The sequence below is a fragment of the Alligator sinensis genome, unplaced genomic scaffold, assembly GCF_000455745.1.
Source record: "Alligator sinensis unplaced genomic scaffold, ASM45574v1 scaffold737_1, whole genome shotgun sequence".
Lineage (NCBI taxonomy): Eukaryota > Metazoa > Chordata > Crocodylia > Alligatoridae > Alligator > Alligator sinensis.
Genome location: NW_005841930.1, coordinates 1354554 through 1373284, shown reverse-complemented (window position 1 = coordinate 1373284; position 18731 = coordinate 1354554). Strand labels below are relative to the sequence as shown.

At 46.0% G+C, this 18731-nt stretch overlaps 1 protein-coding gene across 1 annotated transcript in view; it reads right to left on the bottom strand.

Moving 5' to 3' along the window:
• TUBE1 (tubulin epsilon 1) overlaps positions 1 to 18730 on the bottom strand; it is a gene marked incomplete at its 5' end in the record, with an annotated part of 28673 nt that extends 9943 nt beyond the window's left edge. The window contains 5 exons of the mRNA XM_006019499.3: positions 3274 to 3395; positions 4807 to 4922; positions 5548 to 5605; positions 10345 to 10397; positions 18683 to 18730. Of these exons, the coding sequence (XP_006019561.1) occupies positions 3274 to 3395; positions 4807 to 4922; positions 5548 to 5605; positions 10345 to 10397; positions 18683 to 18730 (397 nt within the window). The remainder of the gene's footprint in view (positions 1 to 3273; positions 3396 to 4806; positions 4923 to 5547; positions 5606 to 10344; positions 10398 to 18682) is intronic.
• Position 18731: the final 1 nt, after the last annotated feature.

Genomic DNA, 18731 nt, shown 5'->3' with positions numbered 1-18731 from the left:
AGTGATCTAAGCTACAAGTGTTAGGTAGAGCTGGGGAGGAAATACTTTTCCTGTCCAGTGAAAATTTGATACTGCAAAATATTTTTTTATTCAAATTGGAATGGGAATTAAAAAAAAAATCTTTAAAAATGCTTACAAATCAGACATCTAGAAAAAATAGTTCAAATCAATCTACATGCTTAACTTTCAGGCTAGAAATAGACATTACACATAAACCAGTTTAAGTGATCAGAAACTGGTTTAAACCTGTAACAGAACAGACATTCAGTGCACATAAACCAGTTTGAGAATAGCTGAAACCAGTTTGAGATAATTCTGGTTGAACGTAGTATCAGACTCAACTGATTTGGCTCAAACCGGTTTAAGTGAGAGTGCTGGTGCCCTCCCTGAGAGCACTGGCCGGGGAGTGTGCCAGGAGAAGCAGTCCCTAGGTGGCCAATCCCACTGACTTGCAAGTGCCAGCGGCACGCCACTGCCAGTTGAGGGCTGGCAGGATCGGCTGTGGGGGGACCCCCCACACCCAGTCACTGCCCCTCTGCTCCTTAGCCCTCCTGGCCAGAGAGGGGTTTAATTCCCACCTCTCTATCCCACTGGCAGGGACCCGAGTCAGCAGTGGGGCACCATGACCTCTGAGGCAGAGCGGGGCAGGGAGGAGAGTTAGTCTCCCCTCTACCCCCACTGGCAGCTGGGTCTGCATAACCCCCGTCCCTGCTCTCCTCCTCCATCCCCGCCTGCCAAGGGGCCCCGTCTGGCTGTGCCCCTGTCCTGCTGCTGCAGTGGAGGGCCAGGGCCCTTGTTGGCCCTGTCATAATGTTTGGGAGCGCAAGCCCCTTCCCAGCGAGGGTGCTGTGCTGCGGGGCAAGCAGAGCTGCGGCAGGCTGTGCGTGGCAGCACTGAGGTCTGGATTGGGCCAGAGCCCTGCAAGCCCCCACAGCACTGCTGCGCTCCCGAGTTCATTTTTACAACATTGAAACTGGAAATATGTTAAGGTTTATTATTTCCAAACAAAAGTTTTGCAAACCCAGAACTGGGACTTTAACAAAAATGTTACACTAAAAGCTTTCTGTTCAGCCTCAGTGGCAAGCTCTTTTGAAGGTGCCCCGTAATGTTTTATGGAACATTTCTTGTGGGACCACAGCTTTCCTGCTGTCTAGCTAATATTAGCGTCCAAAATGTAAGCATGAATATTTATAAAAAGATTTGGCTTTGTAATTTTTAGAACTTAGCAGATCAACAGTTTCCTCAAGCCTAAAACACAGATGCAAGTAGTACACTAGGGCAGTTCAAAGAGCATTTAAACTTTTAAGTGTAGATACATCATCTTGCGGGGGGGAGTAAACCAGTGTAGCACCATTATTAGTTTTGTACAATTCAATTTGTATGCACAATAGCAAGATGACTGGAAATGCTACTGTTTGGTGTTCCAAATTAGTTTTCCTTTCAGTGGCTTACTTATTAAGTTTGTTCAATTTTCGAGTCAGAACTTATTTTTATTCTTTTTTCTGACAGCACTAGGTTCATATCAGAGATCTAAAAATTAAACAGTGAATTTTCTGCTTTGGACAGTTAATATTCTGACATCTCAACAGCCGGCAAGTTCAATTATTAGGCTGAAAGATGAAGAGAACATAGCTGCTTTTTTCCAATGCTGACAGCAATGATATACAGGTTCTCTCAAATTAAGCAGATGGCACTGAAGACACAGTGCACAAACATATACAATACGACTTGCAACTTCAGTCAGTTTTCAAACCATAACCTTTTAAAATGCTTATTCAGTGTAAAAGCACTGAAAGTGTTCAAGATTTCTTTGGCTTGGTACCATTATACAGTGACAATTTTGCTGTTAAAATGAGGTTTACATGGGATTCATTTATAAAGAAAAAGTATTAAGAGAACAAATTCATTCATATTAGTGATTAAAAAAAATACAAAAAGGTTGTAAGAAAACCTATTGTGGAAGGAGAAGAGAAAAAATTCATCTACCTCATTCTTCTTCTTCAAAACCTTCCTTAAAACAATCCTTTCATGCAAAAAATCCCTTGACAGTTGTAAGGCTGTCCAGAAACCATTGCTTATCACATTGACCATTACCATATTTACTCAAATATAAGATGAGACTCCCCCCCCGCAAACCAGCATGAGGAACACCTAGTTCCAGGCATGAGTGAGGGGCTAATTAACACATGGCTCCTTTGATGGGGGTATCATCTGGAGTGTTCACATACTAAGCAATGCTGAGCTATGGGATCACCACAGCTTGAAATATTTCTCCTGGAACCCAGCCCAATGAACTATATGCTAAGTCACAAGCCTTTTAGCTTTGAACGAATATCATGTATAGCTTGTACAATATGTGTACATACACACACACACATGCAGTGCTTAAAAGTGTGTTTATGGAGTACCAATGCTAAAACTTGCAGCAGTTTCAAAACTGGATGAACTAAATATATGAGTACCGAGGCATATTTATTTCAAAGTCAGTATTTTCACATTTGCTCCTTACTTCCATGTACTCAGGTGGAGCAGGGTTTGACAGTAAGGGAAGGGAAAAGGCTACAGAGAGGAAAAAGTTGGGGGAGCAGGGAGCAAGAGGGGCACCTAACTCCACCTCTCCCCCCAGATTTATTTTCCCTGTTGTAGCAGTGGGAAAGTGACAAATTCAAGGCAAACCTCCTATAATTAGATTCTATACCTGGAAAATTATAACAATTTATACATTTTCCAAGTAAAGAATCTAACTGGGGGGGGGAGCATCTCATATTTGAGCAAATATGGTATATTGCTTCATTCTTTCGTTGTACTCCCATATCTTTTTTAATCTATTTGTTGGCTCTTATCTTATAATGAGGTTACATGGTGTATAACAAAACCTTTTTATAGCAACCCCTGTTTTCCAACAGGCACTACTGAACAAAAGTGGGAACCATTTTTTTCATTATTATATGCAGTAAATTAATTGTGTTACAGTGAACTCCTCCTTTAAATAAACTTTTCTCACAATGGTGTGCGGCTTCGTTATAATGGGGATGTACCAGACTTAGATTGTAAAAACATTTTAATGTGCTAATGATGCAATTCTGGTCCCTGACTCAGGCTCTGGAGGCAAGATGTTAAGATAAATTATATTAGAATAGTCTTACAGGGATTTTGTTTATTTAAAAAAAATCCTTATCAGAATCTTAGCTTATTAAAGTGAAATGTTTTCAAGATATGGGTTCCTTTCTACTTCTAATGTTGGTAGTCATTTTGACCACGAAAAATGCTTACCTCCTCCCATGGAATGAATTACAAAAAAACACTGCAAACAATCGCAATGTTCTGCAGTCCTTCTCAGCTTTTCCACAATATTCTCCCGGTACTGACAGCCATACAGTTTGTGACCTACAGCCCTGGAAATACAAGAAGTGCTTAAGAAAAAGTTAACCTAGTTTTTTTTTTTTTTTTACAGTGGTTTCTCCTGTTCTAAACTGTGTGCATTGCTGCAGATTTGCTTTCAGTATTTTGCTCTCAAGGAAAAACAAATTGCAATGTTAGAAGACTGAACTGCATGAAAAATTATGAAATTGGATCTGATATGGATGCTTGTTGGTCTACTTTATTAGTTTTTCTTCACGAATTAAGAAGAAGAAACAGCTTTTCTCTTCAACCTATTCCTATCAATGAAAATTCAACATCTATAAAAAGGGACTATTTAATACATTTAATCATCTTCAGTCATCTTTAATAGAAGAGCCCCAAAATAAGAGAATTTGTAGTTAACAAACATTATTTCTGGTAAAAGCAGGGTCACTTCTACTACAGCTAACATATTAATTTTGTCAATATTATTGGATTCACTACCCCTATGGTTTTTATATTTGCTGATACACACACATTCTTTAGTGAATGGGAGCATTTTTACACGTGTATGCATCGCAGTGCTGGACGCTTTGAAAAGTACCTGGCACTGCAACGCACACAGTTGGATAAGTGGTGAAATATGTCAGTGCTGAGAAAGTGGTGGCAGTGCGCTTTTGAACTAATACACCTCGGAGGTGTGTTTTAAGTTGGTCTAATAAAAGATATCTGATTCACCCAAAGAACCTTGTCTGCCTTAGTTCAAAAGTGCACTGCAGCCATTTTCTGCGCGCTGATGCACATTTTGCCGCTTACACAACTGCATGTGGCGCAGTGCAGTTCGCCTTAGCTCACATGTGGAGCAGAATCGATTAATAGAGTCTGCTTCGAAGCAGCAGATCTCTGGCATGTCACTGGAAAAAAAGTATGTGTATAAATGCCCTGGAGTATTATTAACTATTTGCTATCATCCAAGAAAAAAAATTAAAATATTTTCTGTTGATCTATTTTATTCTGAATTTTTCCTTTTTTGTGATTTAGTGTGTATGGACAAAGGGAAGAGCTGTTACTTGGAAGTCAGAAGTCCATCTGTTCCTATCAGTCATTCCACACACAGTTTCTACAGTAGTTTTACAGTGTCCCAAACCACATTATAACTTTCAATGAGGAATGAGCACGTGGAGCAAATGGATGCCTAAGAATCATGATCCCAGTGTGCATTTTTCAAGAGGGGAAGGAGAAACAGCCAAATGATACTTCAGCAAAATGATCTTTATATAAAAAGCTTTTCAAAGCTCTCTTCAAGGCAATGGCAACTGTAAAGTTCACCGATAATATGCTGCCGCTCCCCCAGGTGCAATAGAATTTACTAGACAGCTATTGCTATCGTTCCCTTTTCAGCTGCCATCTAATTAGTACTTAAAAATGCCTTATGAAAAAAGAGTTTGCAGAACGTATTCTCACCAGTTGTTCCCTGATCCAGAAACATCTGTGATAAGCTGCTTGCTGTCAAACACGTCTCTCAATGGCCCCTGTAGAATTTCATTTACTACACCCTCCTCCATGTCAATCAAGAGTGCCTGAGAAAAGGAAAAGAATTTCTATTCAGTCAGAATGCCACTCTTTTAAAGAAATGAACAAGGAGAATGAATGCATTATCAAGATAAAAACCTGTCTTGTTTTTTTTTCAAATTTTCAGGCCCAGACAGATTTTTTTTCTTAAAAGATACATTATAGATTGAGGAGCCAACTCCAGAAAAATTCATTCTGCTTGCCTTTGTTAGAAAACAAAAATTTAGTGAAACACAGTTTCAATTATTATAACTTTTCTTTTTATTGTTTAAAATCTTAAAGACCAAAAATAATAATGAAAAGTACTCAGTAACAAAACTAACCATATGCTGCTGCTTAAAAATTGGTTAACAGTCTCACATAAAAAAATAAAACTTTACTTAAAAAAATTTTAAACCCTAAACAAGAATCTCACTTATAATCTGCACAATCATTTTACAAAATTATGTTAGAAATCACTACTGAAAGCTGTACTCTAATACAGATACAACAATGTGGGAAATTTCAGCTTTAGGCACAATTGAAAGACTTGTACACATTTATAAGAAAAAGGAGAAAGGCGGAAAGCAAGACTCCTTTCCTATCAGACAGAGAATGCAATATATAAGAAATGACCTTTCAAATTTGTCTTACTCGTGCTTTTAGAGAGCAGATTTTTCCTCTGTAAATATCAATACCATCACCATCAGTTCTGGAAAAGAAAATGTGTTTTTCAAGATCAAAACCATTATATAGGAAGCAAGACAACAAATGCCATAACATCATTTCGCCGGGGTTTAGGTTGTAGCCGTGTTGGTCTAAGGATATAGGCAGACAAGGTTCCTTGGGTGAATTTGATATCTTTTATTAGACCAACCCAAATGGTTGGAGAATAGTTATTAAGCAAGCTTTTGGGTTCAAAAACCTGACGAAGGAACCTTGTCTGCCTATAACATCATTTCTGCATTGATTTCTTCTTTTCAAAGGACGTTTGTTTCAATGTAAACCAACAAAACCAGCTCACAAATACAACACGCTGCTAGCTAAAATCTTACATTTCCCCTATAAACAGCAATAACAGAATATTATTCCAATATATATTTTAAGGGTAACCTCACCCAGAAGCTGAGATCATTATTAAAAGTGTACCTCAGAATCACCTCTATATTCTACTAAATACAAGCACTGATTAGCAACGTGTTGAATTTCAATTCATATCTGATATCTGTGGGACCAGAACCGCAGGTCTGGGCTGAACTATTCTCAATGCAGGAACTCAGGGATGGTTCTAAACCACCTCTAAATTTGTTTCTGAAACAGACAAATCAGAAACCAGTATAGCTCCAAAATCTGGCAGAATTTACAAGTATACCTTAAAGCTGTGGTTGTCAACAAGGGGTACACGTACCCCTAGGGGTACTTAAAAGGGTTGTAGGGAGTATGCAGAACTGATGTGGCCAATAATTGCCGTGTGCGTGTGTGCAGCTGCAGCGCAGCCTGCACACCCTGCGAAGGCATGGGAGGCTTGTGCCCCCAGATCTGTGCGCAGGGCGGGGCAGGCTAGTACTGTGGGCTGCAGCTGGGCCAGCACTGGGCTCTTCTTCGTGTGGCACTGGGCTGGGCTGGGCAAGGGGGTTGAGGGGGCTACAGTGAATTCTGGAGTGGCTGTAGCCCCCCCCAGCGCTGCTCCCATAGGACCCCATGGTGAGGGAGGGAGTGGGGCTGGGGCAGGTACTGCCTAGCTGGAGTGGAATGCAGGACGGAGGCATGAGTGGTTTGTCCAGGGGGTGCGGGGCAGGAGTGACTCCCACTTCTGCGTGCACCCCAGGAAGGCATGGGGTGGCGTGTGCCCTTGGATCTGCATGCAGGGTAGGCTGGACTGCTACTGCGGACTGGGCCTGCGCCAGTCTGTTCCCAGTAGGGGTGTTGGTCTGGGCTGCGCTGGGAGGGGCTGGGGGGTGCTACGGTGAATTCTGGTGTGGCTGCAGCCTCTCCTGTAGCCCCCTCCCAGCGCTGCTGCCACCCACCCCAAGCGCCGCCTAGCCCAGCTCCCGCCGGGAAGACCCTGGCGCTGCACCTGGCCCCACCCTGCAGTGGCAGCCTGCCTTTGCCCCGTGCACAGATCTAGGGTCACATGCCCCTCATGCCCTCCCGGGGTGTGCGCAGTGGTGGGAGCCCCTCCCCTCTCTGCGCTTTCCAGACGAGTCGCTCCTGGATCTGTCCTGCACTCCGCCCCAGCTGTGCGGCACCTACCTCTGCTCCAGCTCCAGCTCCAGCCCAGAGGGTTGGGGTCCGGATGCCTCCAAGTTCCACTTGCTCTCAGCCGTATGGCCGCACAAGCAAACTAGGACAGTGGCATTGTTTAGTGCGCTGCAACATGCCTGTAGACAGCTGGCTGGGGCATTAGGCTGACAGGGCTGGCAGGGGGCATGAAGGTGCTTCAACACAGGAGTTGCCTGCCAGATAGCTCTGCACTGGAGCATGTTTGTGCCCCAGACAACCCCTCCGTAGCAAACTGAGCTGGGTTACAGCAGCCCTGGGTGGCAGGCTGGCCCTCCAGGCCCACTGTTAGCTAGGGCTGTTCCGATACAGTTCAATGTGCTGCAATCCTGGGCACATGTATAAACACGACACCCGGGAGCAATAAACCCTGGTATGAACTACGCCGGAGTTTAGTCAGTTAAATTAATTTTATGTGTAGTCATTCCCAGTCCTGGATAACACAATAGTGTTTTGCCACTACCGTTATGTTCTAGAAGTAAAGTATGAAAAGGTCACTCCTCTTGGCTGACAGATAAGCTAACAAAATCCCCCCTGTATAAGACACTGCTGTATCCAAAGAAAAGGGTTGTTTTTTTTGGCTTAGCTCATGTTGTTAGGGGAAGTGCTATAGCTATGTTGGCATAAAATATTTGTTGGCATATGATGCCACTTCACTAAGTGGCTCTGCTGAAATAGCTATAGCAACAGTGGCTTTGTAGTGTCCACATTCTCATATTCTCTGATAGAGAAGGAATGAGAGAGAATACATAATACAATCACTGACATAAGCATAATGTGTGAGAAGCAACTGGAATGTTAAGTGCAAATAAAAATTAAGATTGTTATTTACAGATTATATTTTATAGCAAGTGAAAAACCTGTTTTAAAAGTGGTCTTTTCACTGTCTAAATTACATGCAATCACACATCTTTCCACCTAGAACAGGGGTTTTCAAACTTGTTTAATAAGTGTACCCCCGGTGTCCGGACATGGGGGGCAGGGCGGGGTGGGGCGGGGAAGGTGGGTGGTGTGTGGCTGGACGTGGAGTGGGGGCTGAGGAGGGGCATGGATGGACACGGAGTGGGAGGGGGAAGGGGGGGGGCTACGTGCGAGTTCTGCCCCCAGCTGTGTCCAGCTAGCCAAGTGGCACCTGTGCAGCCCGCAGAGGAGTGCTACTGCCCTCCCCCCGCCACTCCCCCGGCCCTGCTCCTGGGAGGTGGTGGCGTGGGGTGGTGGGTGGCAGCACTCCATCCCTGCCCGCCTGTGCGTAACCCCTAGGGCCTTCCCAAGTACCCCTGGGGGTACACGTACGAACGGTTGATAACCTTTGACTTAGAAGATTAAAATTGCCAGCACTTCAGATCCCTGGCTTAATACCATTAAAAGCTGAACAAGTAAATAATTGTCAGCTCCTTTCCAGACCAGACAGGAGAAGAGCAGTTTACTGATGTGTAACACAATCAGGACTCATTAGTACAATACTGATCAGATTTCTGGATTCTATCCCTGGTTCTGGGAGAGCAGTGTGGTTTACAGTGATCAAAGACAGGATAACCCAGATTAGCGCAATGACTGTGAAAGTCTGAAGTGCAATGCAGAGGACTGGAGTTTCCCCGTGTTAAGACTTGGGTTCTGTGTCTACAATAACATTGCATAAGGTCCGTGTCAACTTTTTTTTTAAACGGGCAAGGGAGCATTTAGCAGTTTTTCCCTAAATTATTTTCTAAATTGGTTTCAAAACTATTGCCAGGCAGGGTATTGAACTGAAACTACAAGATTTGAAGTCTTTTCATATACTTCTCTACATAACAGAGAAATGATGCTTGTACTGTGGTACAAGTGTCAAATTAAAATATATCAGCTTCATCATGGTCTACATTTCCTATTATAAACATAAGGCTAAACTACAATTTGTAGACAAACACTAATAATATAAATGATATTTGAGGATTCAACACACAAGCAGCAGTAGTGGAACCACAGGATGGGTCCAAAAGCTTTTAAGCTGTTTTATGAAGAGGTAAAAACTGAAATGATCTAAAATCCAAGCAAGCACTCAAAACAACCACTCACTCGGTGCAGCTATATGTGCAATTATCCTAATGCAATAAATTCCAGAGCAGTTTGTGCCACAGTCAGCTGCTTCTGGGTTCAGTGTTTACGGAGGCCCCGGGGGGTCAGCCCTAGGCTCTGTGTGGTAGTGTCTGGGCTGGCTACAGCCCCCGCACTGTATTACCCTTGTGCCTCAGCCAGCCCCAGTCACTGTCTACACGTGCTTTTTTGGCAGCGTAAAGTACTCTGCCATAGGACAGTACTTGTCCCGGACAGTATTATCCTACAGTGGAGTTAATTTACTGCACCCCAATTTGGGCAGACATGTAGATGATGATGCTTTACTGTGGAGCTAATTGGTCAACTCCATAGTAAAGCACATGTGTAGATACACCTACTATGTTTTGGTTTGTCATTTCAATGCCAACCCCTCAAAGTTTTATAGCTCATGTTAAAATTGTACTCTGTAATACAAACTTACCTATGATATAATGACTGCTAAAATAGAGTTGACAATATCCTACTACAGCAATAAGTGCATAACTACCTTAGTCCTTTTAGTACACTGCAGTATACAGGGCTTGTAAGAATGGACAGAAAGAAAATAGCAGGGTGGCAACTTCGTGGGAAACGCATTTTTCTACCTTAACTACCTTTGTGCTCAAGACAGAAAAGGTCAAGAAAATTCTCTCAACTTCTGCATCAAAGAAAGTGATTCTTAAGTGAATTCCTTTTATAAAACTCTTCAATAAATGCTGGAGGCCATTATTTGTATTTGGACCTGATAGAGATGGTAGCAGAATAATTTTTTAAAATGAAGATTTATAAGACCTGCAGAGTCATCAAGTCTTGACTGCCTTTCTTTTGGGAAGGAGGGAGAAGGAAAAACGGTTTTCAACACATTAGAATAGCAAGGGAAGTAGAGTAATAAGTGGAGGAGGAGAAACACAATGTATCAAACAGAAAGTAGAAAGTAAAAGATAGTAGGAACACTTTCTACCACAAAATAGTAATTTGACCTGAAACAAAGATAAAACTGCACTTCCTTGTTCAAGGCAAGAGCAAATACTGAAATCAATTCAAATAAACATTACCGTGTTAAACTTCAAAAAGCTCTCCAGAAACAGTAAAGCTTACCTGGTATCCACATTTCTAAAGAAACTGCTTAATGCTTCATCATAAATTCCTTTCTAAAAATGGAAACATTGTGTGAGAAGTTGTGTGTGCAACTTCAGAGATTTTCAGTGCCATTTCTAGTCAATGGTGCACAATCATATTTACCCCAAAACACACACAGGACCTGAAGTTAAGAAAACAAATAATTCTTTTGATAACAAAAGATAGTTTTATTCAACTAAAGATTTCACAAATATCATCATTCAGATTTTCTTTTTTATAATGGAAAACACAATAACATTTATCAATCAGGGCAGTACCTTAGCTCACTGCTCTCCATGTTGTATCTATGTTACTGCACCTGGTCCATACATATTTTACAGCTGTTCATTAAAGAGTAAAGAAAAAATGAAGATGTGTTGATGTGTACTAGGGGTGTCAAATCCATGGCTTGTGGAGGCAAGTCATCCAGCCCATGGGCCTTCCTCACTGTGTCTGGCAGAGTTGCCATGTTGGTGTGGCCAGCCTCTAATCCACAGCATAACATAGCCACTGGCAGTGACTGGTACACTTTACAGCCCAGCCCACCTTTTCCTATCATCAGATTTATTATTTTTGATCAATGCTGGCTATGAAGAGAGCTTCTGGAGGGGCTGGACGCGTTCAAGTCAGCGGGTCCGGATGCTCTCCACCCCAGGGTGCTGAGGGAGCTGGCTGGGGTTATTGCAGGGCCCCTGGCACGGCTCTACGAGCGATCGTGGTGCTTGGGCCAGGTGCCAGACGATTGGAAGGTAGCTAATGTGGTCCCCATCTTCAAAAAAGGGAAAAGGGAGGACCCGGGCAATTATAGGCCCGTCAGTCTTACCTCAATCCTGGGGAAGCTCTTTGAGAAGATCATCAAGGAGCACATTTGTGATGGGCCGGCATCCGAGATGATGCTCAGGGGCAATCAGCATGGATTTATTAGGGGGAGATCATGTCAGACCAACCTGATTGCCTTTTATGATCAGGTCACAAAGGCCATGGATACAGGTGTCGCGGTGGATGTAGTCTTTCTGGACTTCAGCAAGGCCTTTGACACCGTCTCTCACCCCATCCTAATTAGTAAACTAGGCGACTGTGGCATAGATGCCTACACGGTCAGATGGATTGCAGATTGGCTGAAGGGTCGCACTCAGAGGGTGGTGGTGGATGGATCATATTCGACTTGGGGGGAGGTGGGTAGTGGAGTCCCTCAGGGCTCGGTCCTGGGCCCTGCGCTGTTCAATGTCTTCATCAGCGATCTTGATGTTGGGGTGGAGAGCAACCTGTTTAAATTCGCTGATGACACCAAAATTTGGGGGGAGGTGAGCACGCTAGCAGGGAGAGAGAGATTGCAGAAGGATCTGGATAGGTTACAGGGGTGGGCAGACAGGAACAGGATGCGTTTCAATACGGACAAGTGCAGGGTGCTGCACTTGGGTAGTAGGAACCAGCAGCACACTTATAAGATGGGGAGCTCCCTACTTGAGAGCACGGAGGCGGAAAGGGATCTTGGTGTCATTATTGACTCCAAGATGAACATGGGCCGACAATGCGAGGTCATGGTTGGCAGGGCTAACCGGACCTTGTCGTGCATCCACAGGTGCATCTCGAGTAGAGCCAGGGAGGTGATCCTCCCCCTCTATGCGACGCTGGTCAGGCCGCAGCTGGAGTATTGTGTCCAGTTCTGTGCGCCCCATTTCAGGAGGGATGTGGACAACATGGAGAGGGTCCAGAGGAGGGCCACCCGCATGATCCGGGGACAACAGGGCAGACCCTACAGTGAGAGACTGCGGGACTTGAACCTATTCAGCCTCCACAAGAGAAGGCTGAGGGGGGACCTGGTGACCGTCTATAAACTCACTAGGGGGAACCAGAAGGGTTTGGGGGAGACGCTGTTTCCCCTAGCCCCCGCTGGCATAACAAGGAGTAATGGGCACAAGTTGATGGAGAGGAGGTACAGATTGGACATCCGAAAAAACTACTTCACAGTCAGGGCGGCTAGGAGCTGGAACCAACTTCCAAGGGAGGTGGTGCTGGCCCCTACCCTGGGGATCTTTAAGAAGAGGCTGGATACTTACCTGGCTGGACTCATTTGAGTCCCGTTTTTGTTTTTAGGGTGAGTGGTTTTGTTTGTGTTTTTGGGTTGTTCTCCCGCCCTGGCGGGGGGTCGGGCTAGAAGATCTATTAGGTCCCTTCCGACCCTGAAACTATGAAACTATGAAACTATGAAACTATGAAAATTAGCAACCATCAGCAGTGGGGTTGAGCAGCAGCGGTGGCATCAACCCAATGGGTGCTGGCAGGGAATATGGTGTGCCAGCTAATTTGACATCCTTGCTTTACACGGTAGTACAAATACAGGAATTACCATACTGAATCACTTACACTCTACTCGACTCACAAGAAGAAAAGAATAGCAATTTCTTCTCCAGACATTCACACTGGCCCAGAAATTGAAAAGGAGAGGGGTAGACAGGTGCCACAGATTCTATATCCAACTGGCATCCGCCTGACCTGAGGAATGATTCCCCTGATCCATACCTACTGTACTTCAGGTTATAGGGGCTACTTAACATGGAAGTGAGGCAAGGGAGAACTGGGCCTGAAGACATTCGTCAATGGCACATAAGTCTGACTCTTTCTATCAAATTACTGCATTCATATGGCATATCCAAAAGTCAAAGAATTAAAACTTTTTCATTCAAGGCCTTCATGTTTTCTAAATGAGGGTGCTTTCCAGTGCAACGCTAACATCCATTCAGACTACAGCAACAGTGAAAAAAAAGGCAGCAGCACTACAAGTCAGCATTAGATCAGTACTGTCAACACAGGCACATCTTTGAGAGTGTTTATGTCTGTAGCTGTACCACGTTTCAGCAGCCCACAAAGCCTAAAATGACTTTTAATGAGTGTGAAAGTACAAGATCGAAAAAGGAACATAGTTGCCTATGAAAAAGATCACAGGGGCTTACCTCTAACTATAGTTATCATTATACAAAAGAGGAAAAAGCTATAGCTGGGCAATATGCAATCCATCAGTCCTGTCCTGAAATTCTCTTTATGGCAGGGGTATCAATTTTATCTTGCCTAGTAGGCTGGATGAGGGGCATGAGGCCAGCCTGTACTGGGCCCACATGCTGGTCCCACGTGCTGCAAGCAGCAGGTGAGGCTGGAGCTTGTGTGGGCACTGCATGCAGCATATGAAGCCAGTCTCACGCATGTGCTGCATGTGGGGCTGGTCAGAGACCAGCCCCACATGCACCACTGTGCCCACAGGCACCACTGTGGCTTGGATACTAGGTCTCTGTCGGTACAGTATCTTTGACTTCCTTGCTTTATAGGGAACAACTTTAATGCCTTAGGAAAAAAAGGCATCTGTAATAGGGATGTGAATGGTTAAACGGTGATATTGATAACTGGTAATACCTTACTGATTATTGTTTAGTGTGGGATGGAGAGCATTCTGGCAGTGCTCCTGAAGGCAAAAGGGCAGACAGGACAGAGTGAGGGAAGAATGAGGAGGGGGAGGACTAGTACCTAGTATGACAAGAAAGCAGCAAGGGAGCTGAGAAGGGCTGTTGATCTTTCTTGTAGCAGCGCAGCCCCAGCTCCTTCCTTGCTGTCCGCCCCGAGGCGTGTGCACCTGCTGCTGGCAACGAGCCTGGGCGGGGCTCTGCAGACCCTGGTGCAGCTGCTTGCAGCCCCAGTCCCAAACAGCTATGCACTTCAGTGGGCAAGGGAGTTCCCAGCCCACTGCTGCTGCCAGCGTGCACCTGCCCAGGGGCAGGGGCTGGCTGAAGGCAGCAGCAGCGAGACCTACTTTACCCAGTTCCTGGCAGATAACCGCTTAACCCATAACATCAGTGGGGTTTAAACGGATACTTATTTAATCAATATTTACATCCCTAATCTGTAGTGGCATTTTTTTTGTGAACTGACAGTCATTTGTGACAAGTAAAATTTCAGGGATTAAGAGGGCATTTATAACCACACACAGACAAAACTGCTTAAGGTGTCTATGGTTAAGGTGGACAGCTATTATGCAAACAGTATAAGCTGTCTGCCATCTTCTATTGACTTCAACATTAAAGGTACCACTTAAGATGCACTAGGTTTATTTTGTGCAGAATATACACAGTTGTCCACACTACTATCTGCCTCCTCAGAGTGTTACCTCATCATTTACAACGATGGTGCTCAATCATTTGGCCCCAGAAGCCAGATGAGTGGCATGGGACACATCTGCAGACCAGATCAGGCCTTGGGAGCCTGGGACCACCCCCCGCTCTGCGCACCACAATTGGTTCGCTTCATGCCAAACTGGGTTCCTGGGCGGGGTCAGCGCTACCCCCCCACACCAGGACTGGGTCCTGGGGCGCTGGCACTGTTCCTCCTGTCCTCCCTATACCAGGATTGGGCCCTGAGACCCAGTACTGCCCCTTCCCATGCTGCTATTGGGGCCTGGAATCACCCCTGCCCAGGCCCGAGCACTTAGATTAGGTGCTGCATCTAGTGCACAGGGCTTGTGGGGAGCAAGTTTCGCCTGCTACCAAATTTCTGGGCCCGTAGGAAGTCCCATAGGCTGGATGACATGACATTGCAGGCCACGGAGCACCCCTGATTCAGATGACAGTGAGACTGAGGGCTCTCAGACATCAATCACCAGCAGCCTTGAAACTATTTAGCATCTCTCAGTTTTAGAGCTTTTTTCCTTCTAGATATCTCTGCTGCAGACATTAAGCTGAAACTCCTGCACATGGACAGTGGTTGGTATGTGCTGCAAGGCTTAACTCTCTACTATTCAAAAAAGACAAACAGCCATTTGCCTGAGAAACCCACTATAACTGGCTTAAACCATGGGCACCACACTCCCTTGGTCCCCCAGGGTGATGAAATCATCAGCAAAGCTAACCACATTTTATCATGCATCAGCAGATGCATGACAAATAGATTTCATAGATGGTAGGGCTGGAAGGGACCTAGAAGATTATCAAGTCCAGCCCCCTGCCCCAGGGGTAGGAAGTCAGCTAGGGTCAAAGGATCCCAACAAGATAAGCATCCGAACGCTTCTTGAATAAGTCCAGAGTAGATGCCTGCACCACTTCTGGAGGGAGTCTATTCCAGGTCTTGGGGGCTCAGAAAGTAAAGTAATTTTTCCTTATGTCCAGCCTAAAATGGTCTTGGAGGAGTTTATGATCGTTGGTCCTTGTTTTTCCTTGGGTTGCCCTGGTGAACAGACGTTCTCCCAGATCCTGATACACACCCATTATGTACTTATAAGCAGCCACCAGGTCCCCCGAGCCTGCATTCTTCCAGGCTGAAGAGTCCCATGGCTCTTAGCGTCTCTTAGTAAGGCCTATTCTCTTGCCCTCTGATCATGCATGTGGCTCTCCTCTGGACTCTCTCAAGCTTCTTGACATCCTCTTTGAATTGTGGAGCCCAGAACTGGATGCAGTACTCCAGATGCAGCCGCACCAAGACCAAGTACAGCGGGAGGATGACATCCTGAGATTTACTTGAGAAGCATCTATGGATGCAAGCCAGAGTGTTTGCTTTACCAGCTGTGACATTGCATTGGTGGCTCATGTTGATCTTGTGGTCAATCATGACTCCCAAATCTCTTTCAGCAGTGGTGCTAGCAAGCATAGCACTTCTGAGCCTATAAATATGCTGCGGGTTTTTCTCCCGAGGTGGAATACCTTACATTTATCAGTATTGAACATCATCAGGTTTGTATCCGCCCACCTAAGTTTATCCAATCAGCCTAGATCACTAGCCTGTCCTCAGGTGTGGACGCTATGCCCCAAAGTTTAGTGTCATTGGCAAACTTAGCCAGTGCGCTTCTGACATCAATGTCCACATCGTTTATAAAGATGTTAAAGAGAACTGGTCCAAGGACAGAGCCTTGGGGGACACCGCTGGTCACAAAGCGCCATAATGATTCGCTACCATCTACCACTACCTCTCTGGGTCCGACCTCAGAGCCAATTTCCTAGCCATCGGACTGTGGTGTAGCTGAGACCACAGTTGGCCAATTTTTCTATGAGGAAGTCATGGGACATCAGATCAAAGGCTTTTTTAAAGTCCAGATATATGATGTCAATCTCTTCTCCCTTGTCCAGGTGATATGTCACCTGGTCATAGAAAGAGATGAGATTGGTCAGGCAAGACCGACCAGCAACAACCCGTGCTGGCTGTCCCTCAGGATGTTGCCCTCAGCCAGCTTATCAAGAAGGGCCTCTGATAATTTTCTCTAGAATTTTACCGGGGATTGAGGTCGAGCTGATTGGCCTGCAATTCCCAGGATCTACTTTCCGCCCATTCTTGAAAATGGGTACCACATTGGCCTTCTTCCAGTCTTCAGGTAATTCACCTGAGCGCCACGAGTTTTTGAATATTTTGCCAATGGTTGGGCTATGATACCTGCCAGCTCCTTGAGTACTCTAGGGTGTAACCTGTCAGGACCAGCTGACTTGAAGGTGTCCAGCCTCTCAAGGTGATCCAAATAGAACCAAGGAGGTGGTACTTCCCCTCTATGCAGCATTGGTCAGACCACAGTTGGAGTACTGCATCCAGTTTTGGGCACTGTACTTCAAGAAGGATGTTGATAGACTCGAGAGGGTCCAGAGGAGGGCCATGCGTATGGTTAGAGGCTTACAAGACAAGCCCTATGAGGAGAGAGTGAGGGACCTGGACCTCTTCACCCTCCTCAAGAGAAGTCTAAGAGGTGATCTTGTGGCTGCCTACAAATTTATTAGGGGGACACAGAAAGGGATCGGAGATGCTCTGTTCACCAGGGGACCTCTTGGGGTAACAAGGAACAATGGCCACAAACTGACAGAGAGCAGATTTAGGCTAGATATCAGGAAAAACTTCTTCACAGTAAGGGTGGCCAAAATTTGGAATGGGCTTCCAAGAGAGGTGGTACTCTCCCCTACCTTGGGGGTCTTTTAAGAGAAGGCGGGATAGGCATCTGGCGGGGTCATCTGACCCTAGCCCTCTTTCCTGCCTAGTAAGGGGGTCAGACTCGATGGTCTGTTGAGGTCCCTTCTGACCCTAGCATCTATGAATCTATGAATCTCCCCTCCACTGCTGACACGCGTCCCTCACCAGCGGCTCTGTACTCTAGAATTTGGTGGCAGGTCTCATCCTCGCTCCTGAATTCCTGGTCTACCTAGGAGCCCTGGGGCTGGATGATATCGCATTGTAGTCTACATTATCCAAAAAGTGCACCTGGCATCAAAATGCAGCAACTTCTACTTGAGTTACAGTATTCCTTTTACTAAGATAGTCACAGCTTGTCTCCATGAGGATGCTCAGAAGCGGTAATCTGGATTTATTTTTAAAATAGATCTATTAAATGCCTGTGCAAACACACTTATTCTGTGTTAAACGGGCCTCCATTTGATTTTACTTGCTTTGCTTCCAAAGCAGACAATGCCAAAGAAAATGAATGCCACTTTCACCGTGTACTAAGGGGTCCACACCGGAGCTTAGTGACAGTTTAACAAAATCACCTTGAATTGGCACATTTACTTAAACCTTCTGCCCCTGTGAGCTGGACCCAGCAGGTGGGGCTGATGCACAGGTGCGATGTGGTGAGCTGAATGACATCCAGCGGCAGCGACCCTGCATCCGGATCCAGTCCAGTGTGATCTAGCACCATCATCTGACCCACCAGGCTTCCCATGGGTCCAGAAATTTGGCAGCAGGAGAGCTACAATTCAAGTTGCCCTGACACTGAAGCACCTTTAGGCCCCAGCCAGCCCCTCCGCAGCCCTGGGCTGGCAGGCTGACCCCCTGGACTCCTTCCCAGCTGGGGCTGCTGCAACCTGCCTCAATGTGCCCCCAATCCAGGGCACACGTGTAAACGAGCAATAAACTGCAGAGCAATAAGCTGCCCCCTAATGGCATAGAGAGATACACCCAGGTTCATTTTTTCTGAGCCTCCCTGTGCACCCTCCAGCCTCAGGCATCTTCTAGGAGAGACTCTGGATTGACCAGCCTCTTATGGAGCTGCTCCTGGCTCACAGAGGCAGCTAGGCACCTCTAGCCCAGGACAAGCCGCGGGTTGGAACCCACTAGCTCCTACCAGGCAGGCAAAAAGTGGACAGGACAACTCAGCCCCCAATCCCACTGCCCACTAACCCACCCCAAGAGCAGGCAAGGCACCGGCCCTACTTGAAGGCCCTGGAGCCACCCCCCCAGGAACGGCCCCACGTGGGGCCCTGCGGCCCCCCCCCCCCGCCACTGCCGCTCCTCCCGAGACCTGAGGGGGCGGGGCTTGGGGCTCCGCCCCGCCCCCGGGGCGTGGCGGCGGTTGGGCGGCAGTTACCTGGTTAACGGCGGCGTGCTCCCGCAGCGCCAGGTCCCAGAAGCGGCAG